Source organism: Prionailurus bengalensis, chromosome C1 (genome assembly GCF_016509475.1).
Source record: "Prionailurus bengalensis isolate Pbe53 chromosome C1, Fcat_Pben_1.1_paternal_pri, whole genome shotgun sequence".
In the NCBI taxonomy this organism is placed as follows: domain Eukaryota; kingdom Metazoa; phylum Chordata; class Mammalia; order Carnivora; family Felidae; genus Prionailurus; species Prionailurus bengalensis.
In genome coordinates, this window is record NC_057345.1 from 803975 (window position 1) to 822412 (window position 18438).

At 62.2% G+C, this 18438-nt stretch overlaps 3 protein-coding genes across 4 annotated transcripts in view; 1 reads left to right on the plus strand and 2 right to left on the minus strand.

The window, feature by feature from the left end:
- The first annotated feature begins 9038 nt into the window (after window positions 1–9038).
- Window positions 9039–11157, plus strand: CALML6 (calmodulin like 6). Its single transcript, XM_043573565.1, has 5 exons — window positions 9039–9641; window positions 10320–10494; window positions 10603–10747; window positions 10825–10925; window positions 10998–11157. Exons 1-5 carry the CDS (start codon window positions 9639–9641, stop codon window positions 11042–11044), a joined length of 471 nt encoding a protein of 156 aa, XP_043429500.1. The 5' UTR covers window positions 9039–9638; the 3' UTR covers window positions 11045–11157.
- TMEM52 (transmembrane protein 52) lies at window positions 11156–13265 on the minus strand. 2 transcript variants are annotated; one of them, XM_043573563.1, is made up of 5 exons: window positions 13144–13265; window positions 13015–13058; window positions 12862–12921; window positions 12121–12299; window positions 11156–12041 (listed from the first exon to the last, which is right to left on the minus strand). In XM_043573563.1, the coding sequence occupies exons 1-5, from the start codon at window positions 13207–13209 to the stop codon at window positions 11866–11868; spliced, it is 525 nt and encodes a 174-aa protein (XP_043429498.1). In that variant the 5' UTR covers window positions 13210–13265; the 3' UTR covers window positions 11156–11865. The 2 variants fall into 2 exon arrangements, with proteins under 2 accessions (XP_043429498.1, XP_043429499.1); XM_043573564.1 differs by lacking the exon at window positions 11156–12041 and having other exon boundaries at window positions 12186–12631; window positions 13015–13262.
- A 2503-nt stretch (window positions 13266–15768) lies between these two features.
- The window catches only part of CFAP74 (cilia and flagella associated protein 74), a 66681-nt gene continuing 64011 nt past the window's right edge, over window positions 15769–18438 (minus strand). Inside the window, exons 33-38 of the mRNA XM_043573566.1 lie at window positions 18302–18434; window positions 17481–17635; window positions 17118–17250; window positions 16761–16891; window positions 16417–16551; window positions 15769–16272 (exon numbers count right to left, since the gene is read on the minus strand). Of these exons, the coding sequence (XP_043429501.1) occupies window positions 16171–16272; window positions 16417–16551; window positions 16761–16891; window positions 17118–17250; window positions 17481–17635; window positions 18302–18434 (789 nt within the window). The 3' untranslated portion in view covers window positions 15769–16170. The remainder of the gene's footprint in view (window positions 16273–16416; window positions 16552–16760; window positions 16892–17117; window positions 17251–17480; window positions 17636–18301; window positions 18435–18438) is intronic.

Below are 18438 nucleotides of genomic sequence, written 5' to 3' on the forward strand. Positions count from 1 at the left end.
CAGGGTGGGACCTGGGGGCCGCGTGGCCTGGAGAAGATGGTGTGCAAGGGCAGTGGTGCCAGAGACGGGGGGGCCTGGGGCCTGAGGAGGTGGAAGAGGAAGTGGGGGGCTGGGACCTCAAGCGGCAGGGGTGCTGACAGGAGTCAGGAGCACCGCGGGCCCTTGGGCTGCCCCTCCCGGGGAGGCTGGGCCTGCAGGCACCGGGTGTTTTGGAAACCAGCAGGTGTGGCTAGGCACGTGGGGCGGCTGCCTGGTGCCAGGGGCCCTGGAGCTCTCACTGTGACGTGTGTCGGGGACCTGCTGGGCCCCGCTATATTCCCCTGGGCATCGGCCCAAGTCCCATGCCCAGACCTGCTCTGGAGTGCCCTGGTGGGGGGAGTGGCTCAGTCTGCTGGATCCCACTCCTAAGGGCCTGTCTGTCCCCCCCCCCCGCCCCCCACTGCTCCTCCAGCAGCCCCTGGTGGCCCTGGGGCCCAGGCCTTGGGTAGGCACTTTGGTGCCCAGACTTCTGAGAGAGACAATGGGGAGGAAGCCCTTGAAGAGGGTGCAGGGTGAGGGGCTGTGGGTCACCCCCGACTGGGCACCACCTGCAACACGACTGAGGCCAGGGCCAGGGGTGCCCCACCGGCCATGGGTGCTGCCTTAGGCTAAGCGCCCCCCACCCCCCCAGGGGCTTTACCTGGAACCTGTTTCCCCTCAGTGCAGGGCAGACCTTCAGGCCGCTGCCCCCCTCTGGCTGCTGGGCCCATTGGGACTCTACGACAGAAGTCTGAGGCTTTACATATGTACACACATATACACATATTTCTATTTTGTAAATTTATTTATTTTTGTGAGAGAGAGCACAGGTAGGGGAAGGGCAGAGGGAAGGAAAGAGAGAACCCCAAGCAGACTCCGAGTGTCAGCGCAGAGCTGGTTGCAGGGCTCAGACTCACAAACCGTGAGATCATAATCGGACGCTTACCCCACTGAGCCACCCAGGCACCCCTTCAACATATATTTCTTAAAGTTTATTTTGAAAACAGCATGAGCAGGGAGGGGCAGGGGGAGAAAGAATCCCAAGCAGGCTCCACACTCAGCACGGAGCCCAACTCAGGATTCGATCCCACAAACTGTGAAATCAAGAGGCCGGTGCTCAACCAGCTGAGCCACCCAGGTGCCCCAGAGGCTCTTGATACATTTGAAACCTCTTTTAGCTTTGGACACCATGTCCTTGGTGTGTTCACGTGCAAACAAGACGGAAAGGGAGCAGGAAGAGTCTCAGAGGTGTGGGAGGAGCAGGGGTAGGGAGCACAGGACTTCCAGGCGCCAGCTGAACAACACGCCCCCCCCCCCCCCCCCCCCCCCCCCCCCCCCCCGCCGACAGCCAGGAGGGTCACACAGCAGCCAGGCCGTGTCCCAGGAGCCCAAGGCGGGGCGGGGCGTGTGTGCGTGTGGCTGTGGTCCCCCTGGCTCAAGGGCTTACCTGGGGGCCTGCACATGCGGGTCGGAGGTCAGCCCAAGACCGCCAAAGGCTCCACTTTCCCACAGCCTGTGCCCTTCCCCAAGGCCCGCCACCTGTGGGGTGAATGAAAAGGGATGTTTATGTCTATTTGTCTCCTGCCAACTGTCGAATCCAAAAGCGAGGCTTTGAAGACAAGACTTTGAGACGAGGGGTAGAGAGCGGCACGCACCAGCGGCCTAGGCGGCGACCTTGGCCCAGTTCCAACGCGGGGCCGTCCGACCCCAGACCCTAAATGACCTCTAGCGGGGAATCGCGGCCCGCCGGGCTCCGCACGGCTCACGAGCGCCGCCTGGTGCCCACGCGTGGAGACGCCGCCAGCCTCGCTGCTTCCGGGCGGGAGCCGAGGGCCGGCCGAGTGACGGGCCGGGGGCGGGACCGGGGGCGGGGCTGAGGCCGAGTGACGGGACAGGGTGCGGCCGGGGGCGGGGCCAGCGCCGAGAGACGGGCCTGGGGCCGGGGGTGGGGCCTTCTCTGAGTGACGGGGCAGGGTGCGGTCTGGGGCGGGGCCTGCGCCGAGTGACGGGCAAGGGGCGGGGCCTTGGCTGAGGGGCGGACCTGGGCTGAGAGAAGCCCCGCCTCGGACCTCGCGGGGGCTTTGGGCCCCGGGTCTGGCCTTCTCCAGGAAGAGATCGGCCGTGGCCGCTGATCTCTGGTTTGTTGCAAACTTGTGTCCCTCCCCCGCCCCCTCCCTTAGCAGAAACAGCCCCCTGCCACTCCTCTGGCTGTTTCCTCTCGTCTTGATTTCGAAATTAATCGGAGTCTCGGTAGTCAGCGGTCAGATTGCTGTCGATCTCCAATGTGGAGATTTCCTTGTGGATCAATAAGTGGTCGATGTTCAGACCCAGGGGGTGCTGAGGAAGGATGCTCTGGGGCTGCGCCCGCAGACTTAGCACGCGTGCGGAGCGCGGGGTGCGGAGGGGCTCCCCGCCCCAGACGCGCCCCCTGGAGGGGAGCTGCCGCCCCTGCAGCCTGGGTGCAGCCACCCGCCCTGCCCGCCTTCCTGCAACCTCTCTCTGAAGGTTGTGTCTGAGCAGAAAGCAGCTGGGGTCCGTTTTGATCGAGTCGGACAGACTTCGGTTTATGTGACGATTGTTTTAAATGAGTTCTTTTGATTATTGACGTATTTAGATTTTTTTTTAGATTTATTTTTTAAAATAAACTTTATTTGGGGGCACCTGGGTGGCTCAGTCGGTTAAGCGTCAGACTTCGGCTCAGGTCATGATCTCATGGTTTGTGGGTCCGAGCCCCCCCCCCCCACTCCCCCGGCGGGCTCTGTGCTGACAGCTGGGAGCCTGGAACCTGCTTCGGATTCTGTGTCTTCCTCTCTCTCTCTCTGCCCACCCCCGCTCGCGCTCTCTCTCAAAAATAAATAAACATTAAAAAAATAAACTTTATTTTTAGAACAGTTTTAGATTTACAGAAAAATTGCTGACAGTACAGAGTTCCCATGCACTTTACACTTCACACCTATGATAGGACTATCTTACTAGCATGATACATTTGACTTTGTCACCATCAACCAGTATTGACATACTATTCTTAACTAAAGTCCTTGCTTTATTCAGATTTCCTTGGTTTTTAACAAACGTCCTCCTTATGTCCCAGGATCCCACCCCGCATGAAGTCATCACATCTCCTTGGGCTCCTCTGGGCTGTGACAGTTTCTCAGACTTTCTCTTTATTTTAATGTCCTTGACAGTTTTCAAGAGCGCTGGTCAGGACACTTTGTAGAATGTGCCCCTCTTGGGATTTGTCCGGTGCTGTCTCATGATTAGACTGGGGGTGTGGGTTTCAGGAGGGCCACAGCGGGGGTGCAGTGCCCTCTCGTCACATCGTATTGGGGGTGACTCATCACTGCCATGTTGACCTTGATCACCTGAGGGGGGGCAGCCCCTGGTTCTCCGTTTCCATACTCTACTCTGTGGAGGGAAGTCACTGTTGGGGCCTGGGTTGTGTCCCCCCTCCGTGAGGCTAGAATAGCTACATGAATTATTTGGAATTCTGTACGGGAGAGGTGGCTCTTCTCCCCCATTTGTTTATGAATCACTTATACCAATATGGACTCATCAATATTTATGTTTATTGTAGTGGTAAAATATTAAAAAAATTTTTTTAACGTTTATTCATTTTTTGAGAGACAGAGAGAGACAGAACGTGAGTGGGGGAGGGACAGAGAGAGGGCAAGACACAGAATCCGAAGCAGCTCCAGACTCCGAACTGACAGCACAGAGCCCGACACGGGGCACGAACTCATGAACGTGAGACCACGACCTGAGCTGAAGTCAGAGGCTCAACCCACTGAGCCACCCGGGTGCCCCAACTGTGTTTTTGATTCTACCGTTCTGACAGGTGTGAGGTGACATCTCATTGTGGCTTTGATTTGCATTTCCCTGATGACTAATGATGTTGAGCATCTTTTCATTTGTCTGTTGGCCATCTGGATGTTCTCTTAGTATTTGTCCTTTGTGACTGGCTTGTTTCACTGAGTATAGTGTCTTCCAGGTGCGTCCGCGTTGTAGCAGTTGCCAGCATTTTCTTCCTTTTTATGGCTGAATAATTGCATCGTACATTCTATGCGGGTTCTCCAGAGAAACAGGACACACACGCACGCACGCACACATGCGCACGCACTCACATGCACACACGCACATATGCACGCACGTGCACGCACACACATGCGCATGCACGCACACACGCACACTGAGCTGAGGAGACTGATCACGGGAACTGATCCACGCAGCTGTGCAGGCCACGGCGTCCCACCCTCTGCCCTCTGCGGGCCGCGGACCCGGGAGAGCCCGTGGCGATTCAGTCTGCGTCCGAAGGCCAGAGAGGCAGGACGTTCCACGCAGGCAGAGAGCAAACTCACCCTTCCTCTGTCTTTTTCGTTCCGTTTGGGCCCTCACCAGACTGGACAAGGCCCACCTGGCTTGGTGAGGACAGTCAGCTTACAGAACCAAACGCTTATCTCTTCCAGAGACGCCCTCACAGACGCATCCAGAAATACCGCTTCGCCGCTGTCTGGGGGCCCTTAGCCCAGTGGAGCTGATGCATAATTTTTATTATCACATATGTATACACTATGTTTCGTTTCTCCATCCATCCCTCCCTTGGGGTGCTTTGGGTTGTCTCCACCTTTTACGTATCGTGAATAACGCTGCTGTGAACACAGGCGGACGTGGATCCCCTGCTCGCTGTTCTCTTAGGTACATACGTGGATCGCGTGGTCATCCTACGTCTGCTTTTCTGAGGATTCGCCAGACTTTTCCACGCAGCCATTTCGCATTCCCACCGTCTGCGCACAGGATCCCGATCTCTCCGCCTCTTCCCTAACCCTTGTCGCTCTCTGTTTTTTGAGAATAGCCATCCTACTGGGTGGGAAGGGATAAGTCACTGTGGTTTTGAGTTGCATTTTCCTAATGATTAGTGACGGTGAGCAGCTTTCCATGCGCTTCTTTGCCATGTGTGGATCTCCTGTTGGAAAAATGTCTATGCAAGTCCTTTGCCCATTTTTAATTGGGTTGTTTATTTCTGTTGTTGTTGAGGTGTAGGAATTCTTTTTTTTTTTTTAACGTATTTTCTTAAAGTAGACTCCATGCCCGATGTGGCGCTTGAACTCGTGACCCTGAGAGGAAGGGTCACTTGCTCTGCCGACTGAGCCAGCCAGGCGCCCCGAGTTGTAGGAATCCCTTACGTATCCTGGACACGAATCCCTCATCAGAGATGGGGTTTGTGGGTATTTTCTTCCGGTCTGTTGGTGGCATGCTTCCGTGCACAATGGATATATGCGGTTATAATCCGATCCTGCTTGATTCATTTCTTGATCTCAGTGTTCCAGCACTGGCCCCGGGAGCTCTGTCAGGTGGCTCGGTTTACTTGTATGACATTACTTTCTGCTTTCAAGTTATGCTGCTTTTCTCAGGCTTCTGTCTTCTGTCCTGCATTTTGTTAGGTTCATTACGTTTTCTTTATTCTTTTTTCCCTCCACAGATGTGGACTTGATGCAACTTATTTCTATTATTTTAGTGGTTACCTTAAAGTTTCACATTACATTAGCAAATTTTTAAAAACTGTTTGTTTTTGAGAGAGAGAGAGAGAGAGAGCGCGCGCACACAAACAGGGGTGGGGCAGAGAGAGGGAGACACAGAATCCGAAGCAGGCTCCAGGTTCGGAGCTGTCAGCCCAGAGCTGGACGTGGGGCTCGAACCCATGAACAGCGAGATCATGACCTGAGCTGAAGTCAGCCGCTCAGCTGACGGAGCACCGCCCCCCCCCCCCCACCCCGGCCCAGGCACCCCTCACATCACATTTTCACCTCAGTCGCCGGCGCTGGCCATTCCTGAACAGGACTGGGATCTTACACTTGCATTCCTGGCCACCTGCCACGGTTGATGGTCCGGGGCTGGCTTGTTTTTACTCCCCTGGTCCAGGCTCCCCTTGCGGACCCTGAAACAAAGACTCAAGACTAGGGCACGGAATTTTTCTTGGGCGTATGAGGTAAGAGGGGGTGGGGAGGGGGCGTTCCTGGGCAACCGTACTCAGCACACTGGGACCCGGGGGAGACGTGTCACGGGTGCACGCCGTTGCCGGTGGGCGAGGGGACTGGCTGCAGGCACCATGCAGCATGTGGGTTCCAGACTGTGGCCTGCCCTGTGCTGGCTCAGGAAGCCTCAGGCAGGAGCCGCAAGAAGAAGGGGGCCTTTGAGAACCCTTGGTATGTGTAGGGTCTCACACCTGCCTGGCTCGTGCTCCGGCCCCTCAGCGGAGCCGCTGGGGCCGCCCGTGTCCCCGGCTCCTGCCAACACAGCCCATCGGTCTCTTCGTCCTCCGCTGTCCTTGAGCTGTCAGACCCAGCTCATCCCCAGCCCGGTTATGCTGCAATTTAACCCTGGGTGTCAGCCCAGTGGCCAGGAGGGGAGGTGGATGTCCTGAAGGGGACAAATGTTGCCGGGGATTGGCAAGGGGGGGGGATGATGAGGCCTCCGCATTCTATTTCGGCTGGGGGCGGGGGTGCGGCTCTTCCCAGGGAGAGGTGAGCAAACCCTGCAGAGGCAGCATGTTCCGAAGGACACCCACCGGGATGTCCCCCACCCACACGGCGAGGTCCCAGCTTTCCCTGTCGAGGTTCTGACAACGGTCAGGGGCTGGGCAGCGGCCGCCTGGTCTCTGGCCCATCCTGCCCGATCGCCACAGTGACAGCTGGGGCGGGTGGGCCACTAGGGAGGCGTGTGTGTGTCCGACCCCAGCGGCACCTCGTTGCAGCCGGGCGGCGAGGAATCCATTTCCAGTACCCCTTCTAGTTGCGGCGTGGGCCCTCAGGAAGCCGACCCCGGGATGGGGTTTGCGTTCACGCTACGCACAGGGGTCAGTCCCAGAGGCAGGGAGGGGGCAGGATCGGGTGAGGGAAGTCGGCTGTGCAGCAGGAAGCCTCAGGCCAGCCATGCGGACTCGGGAGCGATAACCCCTTCCGAGGCTCCACCTGGGCCCCGCGGCGGCACAGCTGGTCCGCCCCTGAGGCTGCCCCAGAGGGGTGGGGGGCCTCGTGGCGTCTTCCCACCGGGGACCCCGGGGAAGTCTACGGGCTCCTCTCTTCCAGGAAGGGGTCACCGGGGAAGCACGTGCAGTCTTTCACCACACCCTGGCCTGGGTTTTCAGTCTGTGAGTTCAGCTGCTCCCTGCAGGTGCCTGAGCCTCCCTTCCGGACCTGCCTGGAGGAAACACCGTGTGCCCTGCAGTCGGAGGATGGCCCCGGGGGCACGTGCCCAGGTGCCCAGGTTCTTGGAACGCACTGCCCTCGATGGCCTTATCAGCCAGGGATCTCCAGAAAAACAGACCACTAGGGGTGGGTGGCAGGGAGAAAGTGAGGGACAGGGGTGATTTATTTTGAGGAATGGGCTCCAGTTGTGATGACTGTGGGGTTGGCGAGTGCAGCTGGAGACCCAGGAAGGAGCTGATGTTGCGGCTCGAACCCAGAGGCCCTCCGGGGCAGAATTCCCTCCTCCTCTGGGGAGCTCAGTCTTTTCTCTTAAGGCCTTCAACTGATCAGATGAGGCCCGCCCACATTACGAGGGTCATCTGCTGATTTAAATGTTAATCACACCTAGGAAAGCTTCGTGTTCTTTCTGTCCAGTGGAATGTTATTCCACCTTAAAAAGGAGGAAATGCTGGCACCTGCTTCAGCATGGATGGACCCTGAAGACATCATGCTTCGTGAAGTAAGCCCATCCGAAAGGACAAATCCTGAATGAGTCCACTTATATGAAGGGCCTGCAGGAGTCAGATCCATGGAGATAGGTCGATGGTGGGCGCCAGGGGCTGGGGGGTTAGTGTTTAATGGGGAGTTTCAGTTTGGGAAGATGGAAAGTTCTGGAGATGGACAGTGGGGATGGTTGCACAGCAGTGTGAATGTGCTCAATTTTCAATGCCCCTGAGCTGTGCACTCACAAACGGTTAGGATGGTAAATTCTTATGTGCGTGCTTGTGTGTACGTGTGTGGTTGCCACAAATTAAAAAAAAAAGATCGTGGTATGTGATAGATGTTTAATGAATGTCGGTTCCCCTTTCTGAGTGATATTTTACATTAGCTTCGCCACTGTAATCAATATATGTGGAAGAACCCTTCGCGGCAACACCTTACCAGTGTCTGGACAACTCTGGGCACCGCGGCCCTGGCGAGAGCCGTGAAATCAGCCGTCAGGCCGTCCTGTTCCTGGCACCCCGACTCTGTCTTGCTCTCGGTCCCCGCTGACTTCCTCACGCGTGGTTTGGGCTCATAGATGTGACTAGTGTCACGGAAGAGCTGTCGTACTTCGGACTCCTGTTCTGGTTTGACGTCTTCGAGGGAAGGGGTGGGAAAGTCTTTCCTCCTCATCACCAAGCCTGGAGCCAGCGGGCCGGAGCAAGCAGCCAGGGCAGAGGCGGGCCACCCCCCCCAGACCTGGGGCCAGCTTTTGCTGCGCCCCTGTCCCCGAGGCCCGCTGGTCTTGTGCCCGCCGGAGCCATCCCGTCCGTCAGCACAAATCTTGCGGCCTCAGCAGCTGGCCTGGGCCTCAGCGGGGTAAGTCCCGGAGGCTTCGGATACCCGGCCAGGCCCAGAGCCGAGCGGGCGGGGCCGGGCACACCCCACCTGCTCGGATCCGTCAGGCGGGCGTGTGCCCACGTGACTCCAGGGGCCGTGCACGGGGGGGGGGGGGGGGGGGGGGGGGGGGCAATTAGGTGGGAGCCCATCTGCGACCCTCCCCGGTGCAGGGGGGCCGGAGGCAGGGACGGGAGGCGCCCCTCAGCCCATGGGGCTCTGACCAGCACCTGCCAGCCTCCGAGCCCTGTGCCCACTGCCGGTGGGTGGGGGGAGCAGGGAGGCACTCGCTGGACGTGACGGGGTGTGTGTGAGGGCTCAGCACATGTACGCAGGTGTGTGTGCCGCTGAGACATCTTGTCACCGAACAGCCTGGCCACGAGGCTCCCCTGAGAGCCAGCTTTGCTGTTCTGAGTGGAAGGGAGGTCAGGTTTCTCGGAGAAACCCCAGAATAGCCTCTGGCCGCGCAGAGGAAACCTGGTCTGGCCTCCCGGGAGCCGGTGAAGCGCCCTGGTCCCGTCTGTCCCACCCCCTCTTGCCTCCACCCCATGGCCAGCTGTCTCCTCCCTGGGCTGTAGACCCCCAGCCCCTTCTGCGAGGGGTGGGGGTGGGGGTGCTCCGGCCTGGTGTGTTCTCCCCACCTGCCTTCAGAGAGTGCCTGCGAAGCATCTGGCCCGCGGGGATACGAGAGTGTCACCTGGCCAGGGTGGGCATCCCAAAGAACCCTCGCAACTGAAGCGATGACAGGCTGAGAGGGTTCTGAGGCAGAACGGCTGAGGCTGGGGCAGGGGCCTTACCTGAGACCTAGGATCCGAGGGGGAGCTTCGGGGTGAGGGGATGCCCAGGCCAGGGCAGGCCAGAAAGGGGCTTTGTGGGTCGGGACCAAACCTGCCCCCAAATAGGGCTGTGGGATCTCCTGGCCATACAAGGCTCTTGGAATCTGGACCCTGGGGACCCCAGGCAGCTGGGCCCAGCTAAAACGCTGCCGACACCCCATACCTCGTACCGTGTGCACAGCAGATCTGGTGCCGAGAGGCGTTCTCCCAGCCAGCCACAGACATGGTAAGCCTGGTCCCGGCACCCGGCGGAGCCACGGTGGGCTCCCGGGTGGTGGAACGGGAGCTGGGGGCAGGGCCCAGGGCGAGAGAGGACGGGTCAGTGCCTCCAGGCACCGGCACGGGCTAGAGGGAAGGGGCGGAGTGGGGGCTTCGCCGGCTGCTGACACCACCCTCGCGCTGGGGGCCGGGACAGAGCAGCCCTTTCTGAAGGCTGCGATGGCAGGGACAGGCAGGGCTGTCGGGGGCTAGACCACCCCTGGAAACGCCAGAACAGGCCGGGGTCCCCCACCCTGACCTGTGTCGTGCTCCCCCACGGTGCCCTTCGCCCGGTCTCCCCTGGTGTCCCCTGCCTTCGTCCCAGAGACTGGGCCTGGCCCAGCCGGTCCTCCCTCCCGTGGCTGGCCCGAGCCTCGGTGTCCCACACCTGGTCTCTGCCCCTCGTGCCCGTCCCTCTACCCTGCCTGGCGGACTCCCGCGCCCCCCTTGAGACCCGTCGCTTGTGCCACCTTATCCGGAAGCCGCTCTGGGCCGGGGGCCTCCTTTTGTAAGCACAGGCCTCGATGGGTTGCCGGACGGACGGACGGGGCGGGGTGCCTTGCGCCACATGTGCCGGGGCCTCCGAGCTCCCTCGGACGGAGGGGCAGAGGGGGGCCCTGGTGAAGCCGGGCGGCTGTCCCTGTAGACGGAGCGCCTGACGGCCGAGCAGATCAAGGAGTACAAGGGCGTCTTTGAGATGTTCGACGAGGAGGGCAACGGGGAGGTGAAGACGGCAGAGCTGGAGCGGCTCATGAGCCTGCTGGGCATCAACCCCACCAAGAGCGAGCTGGCTTCCATGGCCAAGGACGTGGACAGAGACAGTGAGGCCGGGCAGGGGGCAGGGCGGCTGGGGGCACCCGCGAGCGTGAGCGGGGAGGGCTGCAGCCGCCCGCCCTCACGCGGCCTGGCCCTCTGCTTGCTCCCTGCAGACAAAGGATTCTTCAACTGTGACAGCTTCCTGGCCCTGATGGGGATTTACTGGGAGAAGGCCCAGAACCAGGAGGGCGAGCTGAGGGCAGCCTTCCGTGTCTTCGACAAGGAGGGCAAGGGCTACATCGACTGGAACACGCTTAAGTAGGGCCTGGGGCCGGGCAGGGGGTGGGCGAGGGCCAGAAGCCTATGGGCTGTCACTCAGCGTGGGGGCCCCGCAGGTACGTGCTCATGAACGCAGGTGAGCCCCTCAATGAGGTAGAGGCCGAGCAGATGATGAAGGAGGCTGACAAGGACGGAGACGGAACCATTGACTACGAGGGTGAGTCGGGGACAGGCCTGGGAGCTAGGTGGCTGGGCCGGGCCGGTGGCTGACCTGTCCTCCTGCTCCCAGAGTTTGTGGCCATGATGACCGGAGAGTCCTTCAAGCTGGTCCAGTAGGAGCAGGTGCTATGGCCCTGGGAGGCCTGCCCGAAGAAGGCCACTGCCTGCTGCGGCCCACGCTGCTGCCCAGCCTGCCCCCACCCCACCTGCCAATAAACACTCCAGACAGACTCATGTGTGCTTTACTGTCCATAGCCCGGAAAGGAGGGGCTGACAGAGATGTGGGTCTGGAGAGAGGAGAGGGTTTTGTCCAGGCAGCCATGGCGCATGGCGCACGGCCCGTCCCTCCCGCTGCCCAGCTCTGGGCTCTGGACGGCAGCCTGAAGGCCAGGTTGGGGGCAGGGCGAAGACTACCGTTTGCCCTGCCTGCCTGCATGGGGGAGGGGGGTGACCACCCACAGGCCCCTCCCGGAGCCCCTACAGAGGGAGATCACTTAGGGACAAATTTTATTCTGTCTCCAAAAGCCGGGGTTGTCACGGCCAGCCTGAGGCTGAGGCCTGTGGGGTTAGGGCTGAATGCAGCAGTCTTCGTGTGCATGCCTGTGTGTGTGTGTGTGTGTGTGGCCAACACGAGGCCGGCTGGCTTGGCTGCCTGGCGTTACATAGCAACCAGGCCAGGGCTGCAGCAATGTGCTGGACAGCCAGCCTTCCCTGGGGAAGGATGGTAGGGGTGTGCTGGGGGGTCCCCGGCTGCAAGTGCCCTCGCACCGGGTCCCTCTGAGCACGGGGTGGCTGGCAGCACTGGGAGGTTCAAGAGGACCCTCCTCTGCCTTTGAGGGGCACCAGGGCTACAGCCAGGGGTGCTGGGCACTGGAGCCTGGCTCCCGGGGCCCTGCTGATGTCTCTAGGCCTCAGGCCCCAGGGAGAGGACTGGGTTACTAAGAGGAGGGTGGCTCTTCCTGTCTGGGTTTGGACATCTTGACAGCCTCTTCGTAGGAGGGTGGCAGCTCAGGGGCATACGGGCTGTAGGCAGGAGGGGTCATGGAGTCGAGGTCCAGCTCCCCAAAGGGCAGAGGCAGCCGCGCGCCCAGCGGATACTGCACAGAACTGTAAGCTGCGGGGAACCAGAGTGGGTTTGTGTGGGGATAAGTCTGGCTCTCACTCGCCCCCCCACTCCCCCTGCAGGCACTCACAAGTCACAGTGCTGTGCACCGGGCTGTCACTGTCTGTAGGGCTGACCGTCAGGCCACAAGGCTGAGGTGTTGCTGGCCGGTGTGGCTGGGTGTGTGCCCGCTTCCGGAGGCAGCAGAACCGGACACAGCTGGCTGTGACCCCGCACAGCAGCAGCAGAAGGACAGCGAGTAAGATAAGCCTGTGCAGGGAGGAGCGGGAGCCCACCACTGGACTGACCCCTGGCCACCAGGAGCCTGCTCCCCAGGGGCAGTCAGGGCCCGACTGCCCAAGACAGGACAACGGGCAGGATAAAAGAAAACCGGAGAATGAGTGTCTCTCCAGGCCAGAGACCTTTCACCAGGCCAGAGCTGGGCCTGAGGAGCTGGCCCCTCCTGGCCTCTTGCTGCTGGGCCTGTCCTGGCTGTCTCCAGGGCTGGCCACAAGTGCCTTGGGCTCACTCCCAGGACACACTGTCCCAGGCCATCTGCACAATCCTGTGCCCAGACCGATGACGGCGCTCAAGGGGGCCTCCTGCAGGGGTAAGGAAGGAGGGGGTGGGAAGCAAGCGATGAAAGGAAGTCCAGCCAAGGGCCTGTGTGCCCAGAGCTGTCCGGGATCGGGGCAGGGCCCACGTGGGAGGCTGGCTGCCCTGGTGCTGAGGGCAGGAGGTCCTGGCGACTCGGTCGAGAGGGTTCGGGGTCTGGTGGGCCCGGCCAGGGGAGAACCGTCGGACCCGGCTCGCCGCCGAGGCCTCCACTTACCCCACGTGCCACAGGCTGCTCCAGCGGGCCTGGGGCGGGCACCTGCGGGGACGGCGGCACCTGGAGCAGGTGGGGCACCAGCAGGGTCGAGTGCCCCGCCCGAGCCTCCCGACAGGGCGGGGCCAGGCCCCGGCTCCCACCCCCCTGACTTACAGGTCCGAGGGGTCGCAGCTGGCGTCTCCGAAGCCCAGCGCCACCTGTGGGGACAGGGGTGAGCCCGGGCCGGGGCGCGCCGAGCTCACACCCGCCCCGCGGTGCCCGCGCCGAGCGCCGCCGACCCACCTGCGGCAGCTGCAGGAGCGGCGACAGCAGCAGGAGCCCACGGGCGGCCGGCACCCCCACTACCATGCTCGGCACGGACAAGGAGCCTGAGCCCGCCCGCCGCGCCCCTTTATGGAGGCTCCGCCCCGCGCAGACCCCGCCCCACGACCGCCGAGCCGCTTCACGAGGCCCCGCCCCTGAAGGCTCCGCCCATCGGAGGCCAGGTCCCGTGGCCACACCCCGGAGCCCCAGACCTAGAGCCCCGCCCACTAGAGGCACCGCCCCTTGAAGCCGCGCCCAATATGGGTCCCGCCGCAAGGCCGCGACCGCCGGGTCTTCTCCTCCGCGTCTCAGAACCTCGGGTCGCGGGGTGGGGGAGGTTCTCGCCCTCCGCGCGGTGCAGAGCCCCCATCCCGGCCGGGCCAGGCCTGTCCTGCAGTCAGGCTCGGTGCGGACCGGGCCAGCCCTGTTGTGGCCAGGGCTGCACAGGGTGTGTGGCCTCGGAGGGTGGCGGCCAGGACACATGTGGGCCAACTCACACACCGCGGCGCTCAAGGTGAAGGGTTTCAACAGTCAAGACTCTGGGGGGTTCTAAGCGTGTTGTTCAACGGTATTTATTTTGGTGGCGCGCTGCGGGCGCTCACTGCCTGGGGCTGCCCGGGCCAAGCCCACCCGGATTCCAACCCTGGCTCCCGGACGTTGCGGTACCCTGGAAGCAAACCACGTTTCAGGCGTACTTCGCCTTGAAAGCCATGCTCAACCCAGGGAATGTGGCCTCTGTGGTGTCTGGGCCTGGCCGTGACAATGCCGCTGTCCATTCTTCTAGGAAAGACTGGGGGCCATTTCTGGCACCTCCCCGCTCTTCTCACCAGGCTGAGTGCGCTCGTCGGTTTCCTCTCCCCTCTGCTCCACCACGGGTGGTCACGCTAAGGGAGGAGGTCGGTACAGCAAGATGCAGGGTGGTCTGTCTTGTTTGGGGAGAGTGGGGGGGGGAACTACCTTTGACCTTTCTTTTCTTTTTCTTTTTTAAAGGTTATTTATTTTGAGAGAGAGAGAGCAGGGCAGGGGCAGAGAGAGAGGGAGAGAGAGAATCCCAGGCAGGCTCCATGCTGTCAGTGAAGAGCCTGATGGGGGGCTCGATCCCACAAGTTGTGAAATCTTGACTTGAGCTGAAACCAATAATCAGACACTCAACCGACTGAGCCACCCAGGCACTCCCCCCCCCCCCCCCCACTTTTGACCTGTCTTTCTTAATTGCACTCAAGACATACTCTACATGCATCTCCCCCATTGGGAGGGCCTCCTGGGCGTGGCTCTCCCACCTGGACCTGCCAGGCACCTGCTCTTTGATCTTGCTTGATCTTGACCTGGGCTTTACCTGGAAGCTGTCCCACACCTCCAGGCCGCCCCCCCCCCCCAAGGGCCCCCTTGCTCACCCTGCTGTAGCCAAGCTGGCTAAGTTTGGCTCTTGACCATCTTTCCTCCTCCTTCTTGCCTTCACTGCCTTGGGAGGCCCAACTCAGGATGGGAGGGAGAAGGATGGACAGAAGTCCAGCCAGTGCACAGGAGTTCAGACAGAGCCTTGGCCAGTGAGTACCAGGGCCTGTTAGCAGGAGAGCTAGGCCGGGGTTTACAAGACAGTGGCTTACCCCTCCTGCCCACTAGCCAGAGCAGGACACAAGGACCATGGCCAGCAGGGAGCAGGCCCTCCTGGAGCCTGGGTTTGGCCTGGGCTGCTGGACCTGCCTTCTCCTCTTACCTAGTGAGAAAGTGGCTTGGGCTATGGCTGGACAGCACTGGTGAGGGCACAGACAGAAGTCCTGCAAAACAGTACTTTAGGGTCACTGTCACTGGCCTGAGGTTAGGGAGATGGCAGGCTTCCGGGGATGAAGGGCACCAAGGAACTGGGGCTAGGGCAGGTGGCTCCAGGCTGGTATCCCGAAGCCTGTGCCCAGGATGGTCCCCAGATGCATCACACCCTCCACTCCTGCTCTCCTGGTGGCAGGTGCGAGACTAGGCTTGGTGGGTTGCGCATGCTGTGCATGGGGGCCAGACTGGATGTGCTCTGTGGGGTCGCTGTCCAACCAGCACTATCCAGAAGGCAGGGGCTGGGGTATGGGTACATTCTGAGCTCCAAAGAGTATTGTATGGCCTGTGGGGGCTTCTACCTTGAAGGACCTGTTGGAGCCCAGAAGGCTGAGCCTGGACTCGTTCCAGAAAAATGGAAAACCAAACTCATGTTCTGGGTCTCACCCTGGACCCCAGCTTAGCTCTGAAGGAGGACACGAGAATGAGTCCCCCACATTTTGGTCCCTCCTTGCTTAGGGTCACCAGGGAACCTGAAACTCGGGAGCAGCAGAGAAGCCTAAGGGGTCACCCTGGCTTTGAAGCCGCCTGTACCCTTCTCCCTCCTTGATGCGCCTCCTAGGTCTGGGCTTGTCTCAACTCCAGCCCTCTACCCCCAGCACCCTGTCCTGCTAGCTGTTCCCCCAGTGCTCCAGGCACCCACCCTCCAGAGGGGCAGAGTTCATCATATGGACTGATCTGTGTGCATGGTGGGGTGGGGTGGGGTAGAAGGCACGGAGCTGCCTCCCCAGGGCTCTGTCCCCATCTCTCATTCAGTGTGCATCCCACACTGCAGGCCTGTACGAAGCAGCTCAGAAGGTTTATTGGCAGACTTGTGGGGGCAGCTCTTCCCCGCACCAGGGCTTCTAAAGGCTGGGCAGGAGGGTACTGGTGGGGCTGGGGGCTCTGAGGGGCTCAGGGTAAGAGTACGTGTGGGTAGGACTGGCCTTGTTGCCTTGTTCTCGGTGGGGCCAGGGAGGGGTGCTCTTGGCCTCTAGACTTGCTGGGTCCAGGTCAGCAGGAAGCAGCCATGCCTGCAGGGCTGGGGTGCCCCGGCCATAGGGCCATGAAGAGGGCTGCACGTTTGAATTTGCCCAGCAGGGGATGCCCAGGTCCCAGGCCTGTGGGTGGCTTGGCCTGGTTTGCGGACCACAGGAAGGCTTCAAGAGAGAGCAGGAGGTGTGTGGAGAGACTCCTGTGGCCTCAGGGGCCGCTCACCACCTGGGCTACAAAGAAGACCTTGTAAGTCTCCTTCACATCCCCCTTGAGCTGCAGCAGGGCTGACACCACGAGTGGATGATCCAGCTGGAACGGGCGGGGAGGAAGGAAGGAGCCCCTCAGTCGACTGCCCACCTCACCTGCCCAAGGCCCGCCCAACAGCCCCCAACCTGGGTGGGGCGGGGGTATCATCCCTCCCAGCGCTCCCTGGCCAGAGTCTGTGGCACCTACGTCAAAGTCTGCAGGTGGCAGCCAGGAGATGCTGATGGTCTTGGTCTGGCCACGCTCCACGAAGCCTCTGGAGGGCTCAATGGTGAAGCCCTTGTGCTGCAGAGATGCGGCGCCGTCCAGGCTGAACTCGACGGTCTGCAGGGCACTGGCGTTACAGGTAGGCCGGCAGGCCGGGCACAGCGCCCAGGAAGCAGTGTGACAGGGGTTGAGGATGCCCGACTCCACCTGCCCTCTCAGCCCTGACCGGCAGGCTGCCCACCCACATCCACCAAGGGGCAAGGCCAGGAGGGACCAGGCTACCCAGGGCAGGGGACGCTGCAGAGGGGCCGGGTGGACCTGGTCACCTTCTTTGGAGACAGCTGGGTGGTCCGGATGCAGCCCACCTGCAGCTCTCGGGTGGCAGGAGGGGCTGGCATGTCTGTGTCCAGCTGGACGTAATCCAGGGTCACCAGGATGGGCTTCAGCTCCTCGGCTTCTGGAGAGAGAGGACCCGGCTGGGGGCCAGCGTGTGGGGGGCTGTGCCACCCGGGGCGTGAGGGAGGTGCCTAGGGGTTAGCTGGTCCTCAGGAAATCGCCCTCCGGGGGATGGGCCAGAATGCCCACCCCACCCTTCAGGCTTCCTACGGCTAAGGGTGCAGGCGGGCAGCTCCCCTACTGTCCTCACACCCCGCGAGGGGGCTCCCACACCTCAGAGAACACACCTTCTCTGTGCTCAGGGTCGCAGGTGGGGATCACGGTCAGGGACTCCACAGGCACGTCCAGGGGGTCTCCACCCTCTACGAACATCATGTGCTCACGGGCCGCGCCCTTCAGAAGAATCTGGTGGGAGAGTTTCTGGGGACAAGGACCATAGCAGTCTCGTTCCAAGTCCCCGTGATGGGGGTCTCCAGGAGGAAGGGGGCCCGTGGAACCGGGGACAGTGGGCTCTCCACTTGACGACACCCAGCCCGGCGTGGAGCCCTCAGGCACGGGCCAGGGTCTCCAAAGGGGGGCAGGCAGGGAAGGCCGGAAGGGCCCCGGACACGCGGGAAGGGGGGGTCGAGCCGAGGCTCGTGGAGCCGCACCTTTCCGAAGAGCACCACCTGCAGCCTGTCGGAGAAGTAACGGCTCTCGTGGTCCGGGCTAAAGGTCACGGTGAAGTCCTGCGTCTTGCCGGGGTCTATGACGCCCTCGACGGGGATCACGCTGAACACGCTCTGGCCGCTGTGGTTTTGGGTGCCTGCGGGAAGGTCGGCAACGCGCGGGTCCCTTGCTCCGCCTGCAGCGCCCCTCCCCAGCCCGACGCTCTGGCCCCCAACCAATCCACTGCCCACAGCGCCCCCCCCCCCCCCCCCCCCCCCGCCCCGCGCTCCCCCCTGCCCCGTCCCCGCCCCACCCGGGCCGCGCCCCACCCCCGCCCCAAGCTCCACCCCCGTCCCGCCCCCCATGCCACCCCTGCCCCGGGCCGCGCCCTCCCCAAGCTCCACCCCTCCCCTCCCCCCCCCACTCCTGCCCCGCCCTCCGCCCCACCCGGGCCGCGCCCCGCCCCAAGCTCCACCCCCGCCCCGTCCCCGCCCCACCCAGGCCGCGCCCTCCGCCCCAAGCTCCACCCCTGCCCCGCCCTCCACCCCACCCGGGCCGCGCCCCCTCGCCCCAAGTTCCACCCCTGCCCGCCCCCCCCCGAGCCCCACCCCTGCCTCCCGCTCAAGCTCCACCCCTCCCCCGCCCTCCGCCCCACCCGGGCCGCGCCTCGCCTCAAGCTCCACCCCTGCCTCGTCCTCGCCCACCTCACCACCCGGCCGCGCCCCCCGCCCCAAGTCCCACCCCTGCCCCGCCCCCAGGGCTCGCTCTCCGCTCGCACCTGCCCTCCCCAGCAGCCGCCCAGCGCCCCCGCCCGCCAGCTCACCCACGACTTCAGTCCTCTGGGCCGGAAAGGCGAGGAACTGCGGCAGCCGCTGCTGGCTTTTGCCCCTCCTGGAGCTGGAGAGGCTGTCCAGCTGCATGGAGAACCTGATGGGCAGCGCCGAGCTGTTCTGCAGCTGT